Source organism: Phascolarctos cinereus, unplaced genomic scaffold, assembly GCF_003287225.1.
Source record: "Phascolarctos cinereus isolate Bilbo 61053 unplaced genomic scaffold, phaCin_HiC Scaffold_5;HRSCAF=322, whole genome shotgun sequence".
Lineage (NCBI taxonomy): Eukaryota > Metazoa > Chordata > Mammalia > Diprotodontia > Phascolarctidae > Phascolarctos > Phascolarctos cinereus.
Window position 1 is genome coordinate 356,620,374 of NW_027555958.1, and position 14,506 is coordinate 356,634,879.

Below are 14,506 nucleotides of genomic sequence, written 5' to 3' on the forward strand. Positions count from 1 at the left end.
AGTCTCAAACCCATCTTATACTTTAGTTTTGGACAAGTACTCTTTGATCCAATGACATTCTGGGCCTCCTGGCTACTTCACAAAAAAAAAAAAAAGACCCTTCATCTCTCCACTCTAGGCATTTTCTCTGGCTGTCCCCCATGCCTGGAATGCTCTCCCTCCTCCACTGTGATTTCATTTACATCCCAACTAAAATCTCATCTTTTGCTGGACTGCAGTGCCTTATTATTTCCTATTTATCCTGTATATATTTTGCTTTATATATATATATATTTGTTTGTAGGGTTGGTTCCCCCACTAGAATGTAAATTCCTTATGAGCAGGGACTACCTTCTTGCCTCTTTGTGTCACTAGCACAGTGCCTGGCATATAGTAGGTTCTTAATAAATGTTTAATTGATTGATTCATTGAATAAATCCATGATTCCCCACTACCTCTTGAGTCAAATACAAACTGTCCCAAAATTCACTCTCTCTTTGCCATTGCCTCCTAGGATCTTTTGTTTCCTTAAAAGTTCAGCACAAACATTGCCTTATCTAACATGAGGTCTTTGTTGATCTCACCAGCTGCTAGCACCTCCTTGTACCAAATTATCTTGTATGACACATCTATATCTGTATTTGTATCTACATCTACATACATATACTTTTGTATGTCCATGTCTCCCCTATAGAATATAAGTTCCTTGAGATTGGGGAGGGTGGTTTCATTTTTGTCTTGGTCTCCCCAACACCTAACATGGTACTTTGTATGTAACAAGTGCTTTCTAACACTCGGTGATTATAAGGGAAGTCTGTGGCTTTACAGAAACACTTGATCTTTGAGAAGCTACCTATCTGTTTCTAAGTTCTATTGATGTATGAAGTTCAAAGATTAGAAACACTGTACACAAGCCACATCATCTTTACTCCCTGCAGATATGACTTTCATAGTTAGCATTTAATATTTATTATGTCCTGAGCTTTTATATAAGATGATATAATATCTATTTGAATAACATTTGTCTTTTTGCAAAACCACAACTAAAGTCATTGTCTATTATGTTAGCCAACATTCTATATATAAAGTCCCACATGACAAACAATTGCTCCTTGAATGTAGTGTTAAGTGTAGTGTAGTGTTAAGGAAATAAGTTCTCTCTGGATCAGTAGCTACTGCTAATGCAATAGAATTTAACAGGAATTTAACTTGAGAGAAAATAACTACATAACCCACAGTGTTTTCCTTTTCGCTTTAGCTACATGGAAACTCAGAACAAAGTCTATTATCTATTATTTAGCCCTTTTTAACTTGATTTTCATTAAATTGTCCTGTAAGATACTGCCTTTAATGTTATAAGCCATCTCACAAATAGAGAATAAATCCTAAACATTTAATAATTACTATTTATACATACATATACATATATACATATTCAAGAGTCAGTCTTTCTACTTCTAACATAAACTCAAAATAAGCTTTCACTTAAACACCAACTAGCATCTCTGAAAGAACTAAGAGATATGCTGCCTTTTTAAAGTGTTTGAAAGTACATCAAAAATGTTTCATGATATCTAAACCTTGTAAAATATGAGAGCCCACCATTACAGTGTTCAGAAAAGGACATAGTTATTGCTTGGTAGTTTATTTAAGATAAAGCTATTTCTTTTCTCCTACTCCTACTTCTCCACAAAAGTACACATAGATCCCCATTAATACAAATAATGAATCTCCTGAAGTAGTATAATTATCTACATCTACCAATGACCATTTTTTACATAATTATAAGAATTTGAATATGAACTCTTCCAGGGATTCATCATTTGAACTAATCAGGACCTCACTGTATGTCAAAGTTACTTCAACATTTTGTCAACAACCAAGAAAAAAAGCTTTTAAAAACATAACTTTCTGAGAGATGAGTCCAGTTTTAGGAATATCTGATACAGGGCATTAACTCTTTCTAAATACTTGTACACAATACATTCACTAGATTAATAACTCTCCTTAAGAATCTGACTGCTAAAAGAACAAGAACTTATGAATCCTTTAACAGAAGTCACATGTACATATTCTTGGGGTTTAAAAAAGAAGTTTCACATTGTCCCATTTCATCATCGCAAAAGTATTGTGAAATAGGCAGTACAAATGTTATTATTACCATTTAAATTATGAGAACACTGAGACGCAGAGAATTTAAGTGACTTGTCTAAAGTTACACAGCCTGAAAGCATGAAAGTTTGTCTCTGGTTAAACAAAATTCATTATAGGCACTAAGAACTAAAGCAGAAATAGCAAGAACTAACTCCTGAACAAAGAAAATAGTTTCTTTTCTTAGAATTATTATCTACAAAGGAAACTTTCAGAAGAAGGGAATAAAATTTTCTTGAAAAAAAAAACAACAAGGTATTATCCTCTGCTATAGAACATTCTACAGGTTGGTATTTATCTTCTTCCTTGTGGGGAAGGAGAGGAGAGTGATGTGGACCTATGACAGTAGGTAAATCAATCAATGTGGACTGACATTTCTTTTTGTAATTTATACTTCTGGAGTTGGGGTGAGGGTGGGGGAGAAAGGCACTGTGAGAGTTAAGTGAGTTATCTATGACCATATAGTATGAGTCAGAGGCATAATGGAATCTCTGATCCCTCTGAGACCATGACTGGCCTTCTACCCATAATATCACATTTCCATCAATGGTAGATGTTGCACTGGCTTGGAATTTAGGAGGTTAAATTTCAAGTCTTGGTTCTGCCACTGATTTACAATGTGACTCTGAAGAAGTCACTCAGATTTTTGTGGACCTCAATTTCCTCATCTGTAAAATAAGAGGATAGGACTACTCAACTACTATTTTGTGTCTGTTTTTTTTGTCTTCTATCTGTCCCTGAGAAATAGCAAGTTTCTGACATATAAATCTAGCCACAATGTCTTGTGAAGTATAGCCTTTATATTAGAAAGGACGGTATAAAAACTGCTGATAAAGAAAGAAGACAAATCAAAAATAAATAAGAGAGATGGTAAGAGAGCATCTAGATGTCCATGATGAGCTTTTTTGTTGTTGTTCAGTTGTTTCAGTCGTGACCAACTCTCTGTGACCCCATTTGGGGTTTTCCTGGTAAAGATACTAGAATGGTTTGCCATTTCCTTCTCCAGCTCTTTTGTAGATGAGGAAACTGAGGCAAACAGGGTTAAGTGACTTACCCAGGGTAACAGCTAGTGTCTGAGGCTGGATTTGAACTCAGGAAGATGAGTCTCCTTGACTCCAGGCCTGGCACTCTATCCACTGTGACACCTGCCTGCCTAATTAGCTTAAGTTAGCAAACCCAAAAGACCTGCATCAAAGGTTACTGAAAGAATGGTGGATGCAATTGTTGAACTACTGCCAGGGCAGGGACTATCTTAATTGTATTTGTATCCCCAGCATTTAGCACAGTGCTTGGCTCATAGTAAGAATTTAATAACTTTTTTTAATTCATTTATTCATTCATCTTGAAGAATGGAAGAGAAAAAATGTCCTGATTTTCAGAAAATGGAAAAGGATAGGGTTTACAAATTATAGGCCAGTGAGTTTGGCTAGTAACTGTGGCAGTATTCTAAACCATATCTTTTCTCTCATTCTCCTCCTTTTTTTGATGGAGTTCAGACAGAAACTATTTCAGGACAACAACTACCCTGTAATCTTTTATATTTAATATTCCACAGACTAATACACATATGGATAAAATAATTGCTTTTAGTAGTTGAATGAAAGCATTATAATGGAAGCTTATCTTCTGTAGATTCAGTGAAATCATCCTTGATACAACTCTAATAGCACACAGGGTGAAGGGATAATAAGTACCTCACTCAGTTCCTACATGATTTTGATTTCTTCTGATAGGTATATCAATATATTTTGAAAGAATTTCATTCGAGGGGCGGAGCCAAGATGGCAGAGTGAAAGCAGTGACTTGCTTGAGCTTTCCTCCAAACCCCTCCAAATACTCATAAAAAATGGCTCTAAACAAATTCTGAAGCAGCAGAACCCACAAAAAGACAGGGTGAAACAAATTTTCAGCCCACGACAACCTGGACGATTGATCAGAGAGGTGTATTGCGTCAGACTGGGAGGCAGCGTAGCATGGGCCCACAAGCCACAGCAAACCTGGAGCAGGCCTCAGGGGACTGAATCTCGAGCAGCTGTGGAGGTTTCCAGACTCCTCAATCCATGAATGCCAAAGACAACTTAGAAGGTCAATGGGAAAAGTCTGTTTCTGGCGGTGTTGTGAGAGGAAGGTAGGGTTTCAGCTCCATTTCCCAAGAGCGTGGCCCTGGGGAGTAGGGCAGCTACTCCCCAAGCTTCAGGCCAACAGACTGAGGGGAATCCAGTGGCTGATCAGAGAGGGACTGCAGGGATCTCTTTGCCAGTGCTGAGGCAGGAATCTCTTGCTTTGCCCGTGTTTGGATCTGGGTCACAGTTCTGGGCCGCGGTGCTGGGGTGAGGAGGAATGCTAGCTGGTGGAGCTTGGAGTGGCTGTAGGCAAGAACCCTTCCTCACAGCTACAGGACAGAAAGGAATACTTGTGGTCACAGGCCAGGAAAGGAGTAAACACCTCACCCCTTATCATACCACCTTGGAAGAACTGAAAATTTACAGGTCCCTACAAGTATCTCTGAAAATAGCTATACAAACCCCTGAAGCTTGGGACAATACATTCTCCACATTGGAAGCAGACTCTTACCTTAACAAAGAGTTTAAAACTCAAGTAATTGGCTAGGATCATGAGCAAGCAGAGCAAAAAGAGTCAGATCATAGAATCTTACTTTGGTGAAAAAGAAGATCAAAATATACAACCAGAAGAAGACAACAAAGTCAAAGCTCCTACATCCAAAGCCTCCAAGAAAAATATGAATCAGTCCCAGGCCTTGGAAGAGATCAAAAGGGATTTTGAGAAGCAAGTAAGGGAAGTAGAGGAAAAAGTGAGAGTGATGCAAGAAAATCACGACAAACAAGTCAACAGCTTGCTAAAGGAGACCCAAAAAAATACTGAAGAAAATAACACCTTAAAAAATAGCCTAACCCAAATGGCAAAAGAGGTCCAAAAAGCCAATGAGGAGAAGAATGCCCTAAAAAGCAAAATTGGCCAAATGGAAAAGGAAGTCCAAAAGCTTACTGAAGAAAATACTTCCTTAAAAATTAGAATAGAGCAATTGGAAGATAGTGACTTTATGAGAAATCACGACACAGTAGAACAAATCCAAAAGAATGAAAAATTAGAAAACAATGTGAAATATCTCATTGGAAAAACAACTGACCTGGAAAATAGATCCAGGAGAGAGAATTTAAAATTATTGGACTATCTGAAAGCCATGATCAAAAAAAGAGCCTAGACATCATCTTTCAAGAAATTATCAAGGAAAACTGCCCTGATATATTAGAACCAGAGGGCAAAATAGAAATTGAAAGAATCCACAGATCTCCTCCTGAAAGAGATCCCCAAAGGAAAACTCCTAGGAATATTATAGCCAAATTCCAGAGTTCCCAGGTCAAGGAGAAAATATTACAAGCTGCCAGAAGAAACAATTCAAGTACTGTGGAAACACAATCAGGATAACACAAGATTTAGCAGCTTCTACATTAAAGGACTGCAGGGCATGGAATATAATATTCCAGAGGGCAAAGGAGATAGGATTACAACCAAGAATCACCTACCCAGCAAAACTGAGTATAATCCTTCAGGGGAAAAATGGTAATTCAGTGAAATAGAGGACTTTCAAGCATTCTTGATGAAAAGACCAGAGCTGAATAGAAAATTTGACTTTCAAATACAGGACTCAAGTGGAACATGAAGAGGTAAACAGGAAAGAGAAATCATAAGAGACTTATTAAGATTGAACTGTTTACATTCCTGATGGAAAGATGATATTTATAACTCATGAGACCTTTGTCAGTATTAGGGTAGTTGGAGGAAAAAAATTATATGTATGTATATGTAGATAGATAGATAGAGGGCACAGGGTGAGTTGAAGATTAAGGGGTCATATCTGGAGAATAAAATTAAGGGATGAGAGGGGATTATACTTGGAGAAGAAGAAAGGGAGAGGTAGAATGGGGTAAATAATCTCACAAAAAAAACAGAAAAGAAAAGTCTCTTACAGTGGAGGGAAATTGGGGGAAGGTGAGAGGGAATGAGTGAATCTTATTCTCATAGGATTTGGCTTAAGGAGGGAATAACATACATATTCAATTGGGTATGGAAATCTGTCGTACCCTACAGGAAAATAGGGGAAAGGGGACAAGAGAGCAGGGGATGATAGAGAGGAGGGCAGATTGGAAAGGGGTAATCAGAAGCAAATACTTCTGAGGAGGGACAGGGTCAAAAGAAAGAATAGAATAAAGGGGAGGGCAGGATAGGATTAAGGGAAATAGAGTTAGTTTTTCACAACATGTCTACTATGGATGTGTTTTGCATAACTGCACATTTACAACCTATATTGAGTTGCTTGCCTTTTCAATGAGGGTGGGTGGGGAGGGAGGAAGAGAGAAAATTTGAAACCTAAAGTTTTTAAAACATATGTTTAAAAAAAAAGTTTTCACATGCTACTGGGAAATAAGAAATACAGGAAATGGGGTACAGAAGTCTATCCTGCCCTACAGGAAAATAGAAGGGGAAGAGGATAAGAGAAGTGGGGAGAGATAGAAGAGAGGACAGACTAGGGGAAGGGATATTCAGAATGCAATGCCATCTTGGGGTGAGGGGAGGGGGGAGATGGGGTGAAAATTTGGAATTCAAAAACTGTGTGGGAGTGAATGTTGAAAACTAAAAATAAATAAATTTATATTAAAAAAAAGAATTTCATTCCATGTAGCTTGGATATTATGAATATTTTGGACAGCAACATGTATTAAAAATTTTTAAGTTGTTTTGTGCATTGCTGGTATACTAGGTGATTACAGGCAACAGTTCAGTCAGGGCAAATGCTGCAGTTGCAGTACAGTTAAAGTTGCCAAGTTTTCAAGTATATTTTGAAGTCCGTATCTGTAGTCTGTCCAGACAATCTTTCTAGGCTGACTTCACATTACTCCTCCTCACATACTTTGTGTTCCAACTGAACTGGTCTACTGACTGTTCTCCATGCATAACACTCCACTTCTGCCTGTTTCTAAGCCTTGGCACAGGCTGTCTTCCATGTCCGGAATACTCTGCCTCTTAGAACCCTTAGCTCCAAGATTCAGTTTAAGTTCCATCTCCTACAAGAGGCCTTTCCTGGTCAGACAGGCTTCTAAACACAGGTACTGATGACAAAAACGAGTCCTTTCCTCCCCATTTCTTGGGAACTGAAGTCAACCAGAATATTCCCTACATTCAGATTTCTAAGAAAAAGGTAGTAAATTTTATAGAGAGATTCCATTTTTTTAAGGCTAGTTGCTCATTCTGACAAAACTAGTAAGCTAGTTACAATCATTTTCAAATCATATGTATCATTACATTGACTTTTCAAAAGTGATTTATCAAAGATTTTGATTTCCCAATTACATATATATGTGTGTAAAATATGTGTGTATATATGCGTGTGAGTGGGTGTGGGTGTATGTATAAAGAAAATACAAAAAGCAGGCATTACCATTTGCACAGATCACAGAAAAAGACAGACAGTTATTTTTCAAGTGAAATGATGTACAACCTACAGTATACAACATATTCATTTGAAGTGTCATGAAGTTTTATTTCTTCTAGTTAAGTTTCAATGACTATTAAGTCATTTTGAAACAATATTGCATCACTTTTCCTCTCAAGGACTTTTAATAAAAATTACCAATCATATTTTTTCCCCCAGCAAATCGTTTTAACAGTTTTATCACATGGTTAAGCATACAACATAAAGAATTCAAGGCTTAAACTGGTAATTAATTTTTCATGACATGTTCAAACATTTTTATTGACTAGGGTCCATATTTCAAAGACAAGAGAATATGTAACACCTGTTCCTTACAAATGTTTAAAGTTTTCCGATCATACAATCAATGACAGCTGCTTAAGGGTCTAAACTATAAAGGACAAAGAATGATTATTAGATGCTGCACAATACTGTGGACAAACCAAAACTTTACTTATCAGGAAAAAGCACTTAATGAAGGCAACATTCTGTAAATACAAGCAGAGAAGGCATATTGTTTGTTTTACCTTTTAGTTCATAATGGATTATCCACAGTACAGTTACACTAAAAGGTTATGTATGTATCTGTTGAAACATCCAGAGCCCTTAACAAAGGTGGGCTAATTCACCCTTTCACATTTTTATTTATCTTTTAATTTTATTTACTTATTGATTTCACATTAATATTGAAGCTAGCTGCACTGTGGAATTGTTCCTTAGACCATCTTTCAAGAATTTCAAGGTTCTAAGTAATTCATTAAATAAGGAGACTCAGGAAATAGTCTGCTTTAAAGATAGGGTTTTAATGACGTCAACTATTTTATCATTATTATAAGTATAAGAACATACAGTAGGTATAATAACCCAATATGTATAAGAACATAGTATACAGGATGATGCTTGCCCTATAATCATGTGCCTTGCTTTATACAATAGTTAGATTCCTTACAAGTCAGGTACAAGCGAAATCTTCCAGGGAAGGGGAGGGGAATCATATTTTAAATGTATGAAAGAAGACCATTACAAAAGTCGTACTCCCAATATTTCTTCATGGCACAGAGGTGACCAGGGATTCTTGAAGACTATACCAGAGGAGTACAAGCTCCGAAAGATGCTGCCAAGCTAGAACAATTCAAATACACCTCCAGGAACGATCAACATGTCATTTTCTAAAGACCTGTCTCTCTAAAGATAGAAAAGCTCATCAGAAATGAGTTGGCCACTGCCATGAATTCTTTGTCCACGGGAACCCAACAAACAACAGGATGGCCCTCAGTACTGCAGTTCTGAAATGACGATAATAAGAGTGGCAGGAAAAGGGCACAGGCTACTAAAAATCATAATTTTTAGATTGAGTAACATAAAGAGCTGAGAGGCAGCATGGCCTAATGAACAGAAAGCTGATCTCAGAGCCAGGAATAGCAGGAACAAGTTCCACCTCTGACACTGGCCCTGGGCAATTCTCTAACAGTCGAAGATGGAGAGAAGGTGCCTGCTTGCATTGGTAGGAGTGTCCTCATCTGCTCCCATCCCCTATAAACATTTAACTCAGCTGGAATACTGGAGGAAATGAACAGCATCAATACTGACATTCTCACTTTAAGTGAAACCAGCAGTAGAGAGAAAATATAGCTAAATGCTAGGATAGTTAACAGGATCCCCTTGGAAAGATGAATACAGCAGTTAGCAGAGTTAGTTTCATCTAGCAACCAAAGGTAATAAATTACAACATTTCACAGAATCACAAAATCACAGACTCAACTCAGCTGCTGCCTCCAATGATAAGTTTTTCCTGATACACTCTGGTGTTAGTGCTGCCTCACCCTCCTCACATTATCTTGGATCTACTAAACTGTGCACAAGCTATATCTACCTAGTACAGGGTGGATACTTTTTTGTGTCCTTTACGCCTTCAGCAGGCTGGTAAAGCCCACTGACTACTATAATGTTTTTAAAAGCATAAAATAAAACACAATCACAACAGACACCAGTTACAGGGAAACATAGTTAAGGAAATATTAAAAGTTCCAAGTTCACAGATCCCCTGAAATGTATGTATTTGGACTTTGGTTAATAATCCATGACCCAGTAGAAAGAAATCTCCTTGAGGGTAAGGGCTGTTTCGTTTTTGTTTTTGTACCCCAAGTTCCAAGACAGGCCCTATCAGAAGTATTCTGAAGCCAGTTCTAGAGCAACCGTTAAATTTCAGTGTGAGAATTTAAACTTCAGAAATCTGCCCTTGATCTGTTGTTTTGCTGATCATCTAGAACAAAGAAAGTGTCAGCAATGCAGATCAAACTTAAAAGCGTGTGTGTGCATATATTTTTTTCCCCAGAGAGCTGGAAAAAAAAAATACTTCTTCCCTGTGGAAAGTTGTTGAACACTTTCCAGTACACCCTTGCATTGCTCTATAAACAATGCCTGAGCTCAGCAAGAAGGTTCAGGCAATGAACCCGTCACCAGATGGGAGACTTGGGGACTGCAGGCTGCTAATAATAATAATAACTAGCATTTATACAGAGCTTTATAGTTTGCAAAGGGCTTTATAACACTTTGCATATATCTCATTTGAACCTCACCCCTGGTAGTATGGTATAATGGGTAAAGTGCTGAACTTGGAGATCTGGGTTCAAATCCCATTTCTGATACTAACTAGTTTTGTAAGCATGGGCAATTCCTTAATACATATTCACTATGTTATAGTCAGGTTTCAATCTGTATTGCTGGGAGAAATTCTTATACCAACGAAATCAGATCTCTGACTGTTATTTATTAATGTATCAGAAGTGCCTAGCACTTTACAGCAGAAGTGCTTTGTGCAGAATAACTTAATAAATGTTTGCTGAATTGAATGACCAAGTCAACAAGCACTTATTTAGCACCTACAAGTCAGTCATGGCACTAAGTTCTGGGAAAGTCAAGCAAAAAATAGTCCATCCTCTCAAAGAGCTCACAGACTAATGGGGGAAAATATGCAAATAATCATGTACTGACAAGATATGGACAGGATAAATTAGAGATAATCAACAGAGAGAAGACTTTAGCATTGAGGAACAAGAAAGATGTCTTATAAAAGGTAGGATTTTATCTGAGACTTGAAGCAAGCCAGGGAAAGTGGGAGACAGAGATAAGGAGGAAAAGGGTTTCAACTATGGAGGACAGCAAGCAAAAATGTAATGTTAGGAGATGGAATGTCACGTGTAAAGTTTGTGGTCCAGTGGATAGGGTGCTGGGTCTGGAGTCAGGAAGACCTGAGTTCAAATCCATCCTAAGACACTTGTTGTGAGGCTCAAATGAGATAATAACTATAAAAGCACTTAGCACAGTGACTGCCACATAGTAGGTGCTATATGAATGCCTATTCCCTTGTCCACCATCCCTCATGTGCAAGGAACAGAAAGGAGGTCAATAGGGGCAGCTAGGTGGCGCAATGGATAGAGCACCGACCCTGAAGTCAGGAGGACCTGAGTTCAAATCCAGCCTCAGACCAAATACTTGACACTTACTAGCTGTGTGACCCTGGGCAAATCACTTAACCCCAACTGCCTACAAAAACAAAAGAAAAAAAAAAGGAAAGGAGGTCAGTGTCACTGGAAATCAGAAGGGACTAAGGTATAAGAGGGCTGGAAAGTTGGGAAGGGACCAGGTTATGAAGGGCTTTATAAGCCTAACAGGATTGTATATTAGAGATTCTTATATTGGGAGAAAAAACAAAATAGCCATAATTTCCTATCCCAAGTTGGAAGAAATTTTAGAATGCTTTATATTCTGATCCAAGTCCATTCCTACATTATATTAATAGCCATTCTGAAAGACATACTATAACAGCTTTGAAATAAGTATAATTTTACCAGATTTTACCAGCTTTGAAATAAATATAATTTTACCAGATTTTGTTAGCTTTCAAAATAAATTTTACAGATTACAGAAATTTCCAGAACACCATCACCCTGACTGCCATGCTCCCCCTTCTCTCTTCCCAGAGAAATAAATGCAGTCACAGTAAAATAGTTATTTTTTTCTCCATTAAAATAAATTTTAAGTTGCCTTGGACACCTACAAATATTTCTAGTAGTTTTAACCATTATGCTATATTTTCCATCATCTTGCATTAACTTGTCATGCTTCTATAATTTTTAAAAATTATAGTGATCTCTTTGTTGACATATGAATCAGCATATAATCTAGCAGAAGATCAGTGAAAACTGACTCTATCTCTAAACTCACCAAGAATAACAGGATCAAAGACTTGGAGCTAGAAATTCCCTTAGTGGTCTTGTAGTCCACACCTTCATTTTACAGACTGAGGAATCCAATGCTCAGTGAAATTAAATGACTTGCCCAAAGACATGAGTATCGAGTAACAAAGCCTAGAGTTAAACCCATGTGTTTTCTTTCAACTTACAAGGCATAAGGCCTAGAACAAAAATTTCATTGATACAGGGAATTTTGGACGAGGAAATTACCTCTACCATTGCAGGTCAACACCTTTTCTGCAAGTTAAAGTCTTAGAGCCATTGAGTGTCAGGGGCAGAACTAGAACCCAGGTCTTCCTGGCTCCAATGTCAACTTTTCATCCACTACAACACAGTGCATTTCAACTTGCAATTTATAATTGGCACAAAAGTTGTCGCATTAGACTTTGTACCGTAATATCTAATAGAAAAGGGGTAAATGAACATTAAAGTCACAGGAAGAGAACATTTCCTCTAGTTCCATAGTGTAGATTATCCTGGTTACAGTGAGATCCTACTCAGGATACTCAGATACCAGAAAAGAGTAACCCGTAGTGAATGACTGAGACTAGGGAAGAGAAGCATCAGAAATCCTCCTTCCTCATACTCTACAAAAGCTCTTTGCTCATGTAGCATAGGAGTGGCATCTGTGAATACAGATTCTTTTATTCCCTTCCCCAAAGAAAAAGGCTTAAGGTGCAAACACAGTTCTTTTACACATAAAAGGAAATAAGATGGTTAGCATCAGAAGTTAGGAAACAAAATTTTTAAACCCTTTAAAGCCACCTGAGATTATAAAGGTAGAAAGAAAAAGTGTCTAAGAAGCCTTTCCGGCACCATCCTTATGATTTTTGTAAACACACACTGTGTCTCTCAATTTAGGCAGAAAAGGCCCATTAAATTATCAGTATCAAACATCACAGACACAAACCTGGTTAAAACAAAGATGAAGCAATGGGCCTTCCAACATTCAGCAATACCTTTTTTTTCAGTGTAGTATCCTTGCTTGGCATTGAAATATGTCCTGATCCAAAAGGCCCCAAATTCAATGATGACGAGATGAAGGCCACTTCTACAGGAATCTGTAAAAAGGGAAACACAACCAATATGTGTAACAGTAAATAATGAGCAAAGAAGAAGTGATAGGTTTGAAAGCATACATCAATAAAGCATACTACTTTATTGATAGCTAAATGGCATGTGAATACCTTCACATTCCATTTTCTTTAGATCCTGGGCTCAGGTTTCTAAGTTAGATAGGCAATAAAAAAAGGAACACACACACACACACACACACACACACACACACACACACACACAAAATCCCTCCATTATCAGACAAAAATTTTGAATGGATACAACTGGCCTGTTAAAATTAATTATAACACTAGTTTGGTTTTTTTTTTAACTGAGCATGTTAATTGTTTCCTAATACACTAAGGCTGTATTGATTCATTTGACTAAAAAGTAATAATAAGTTCCCTGGCATCCAAACGTGTCACTGACCTTTTATTAAAATGCGGGCATTATTAACAAAATAATTAAATTATCCAGAAAAAAAAGTAATAAGAAAGCACTTAGGAGATATCATAGTCTCAGAAATTACCAATTCAATGCAATTCAACAATTACAATCTGGAGAAATGACATAGGTCCGTGATTAACTCTACTACAAGTTAAAATACATTTAAGAACATAGAAGGAGTCAAAGGGTAGTATGAGACATTTGAGGGAATTGGGATCACTTCTGCCAAGAAGATACAGAAGTCTTCATAGAGAAGGTGACATCTGGGATGAGTCTCAAAAGAAAATAATTTTAAAAGGCAGAGATCTATGGGCAGTTCATTTCAGGTATACTTTTCAGGGTGTGAAAATTGCATGCCAATAAAAGGAGGCAGGGCAAGATGAAGGTGAATAATATGGTTTGGCTAGAATTTAAGTGTATGAGTGAAGGAGTAAGATAACAGATAAGCATATAAAGTTTATAGGTATGTAAACTTTCTGGTTCAGGGAGACAGCCTCAATATCAAGGTCTCTTTGCTGGTCTGGGTTTTCCTACCTTCTGCTGTCCTAGCTTTTCTTCTAGCTTTTCCTTGGTCAGGCTCTCAAGTAACATTTCCCAAATTAACTTGGCCATGGAACTCTTAGACTTAAAATACATCGATGGGATAGATAAATGTGTTTTATTGGGGTGTGGTCCCTCATTTAACTTGCTGTCATAACTACTGATCTGGGGTACAGAACATTTGGATTGGAGTCCTCCTGTTTCTTGACTGTCCTTTTTATTAACTAAGATGTGCTCAAGGTATATGTGCAGCTCAAATTAGGTCTAGTTATTAACCCAGTAGTGGTCCCAGAGTTAACCATCTAGCCAGCAAGAAAACAATGTATCATATCCTGATTTGTCATATACTTTTAGAGAGATGGGGAAAGAATTAGAAAACTCTGGAGTTTTTAATATGGGAAAAGGGGAAAATGGTAAAGTTACAGAAAATTTCAGTCTCAGACAAGAAAATGGTATAATTGTTCACCGTAACCCAAACAGCAGATTGATGTCTGAGAACAAATGCAACTTGGTTTTTTGTCATATTTATTTATAGCAGCATTTCTCAATTTCTGTAATTCCCAACTCTGTTCCATAAAACATTGGA

General features: G+C 37.3%; 1 protein-coding gene across 1 annotated transcript in view; it reads right to left on the reverse strand.

The window, feature by feature from the left end:
* DISP1 (dispatched RND transporter family member 1) overlaps positions 1 to 14,506 on the reverse strand; it is a 241,911-nt gene that overhangs the window by 182,638 nt on the left and 44,767 nt on the right. Inside the window, 1 exon segment of the mRNA XM_020982206.2 lies at positions 12,837 to 12,938. Within this exon segment, the coding sequence (XP_020837865.1) occupies positions 12,837 to 12,869 (33 nt within the window). The 5' untranslated portion in view covers positions 12,870 to 12,938.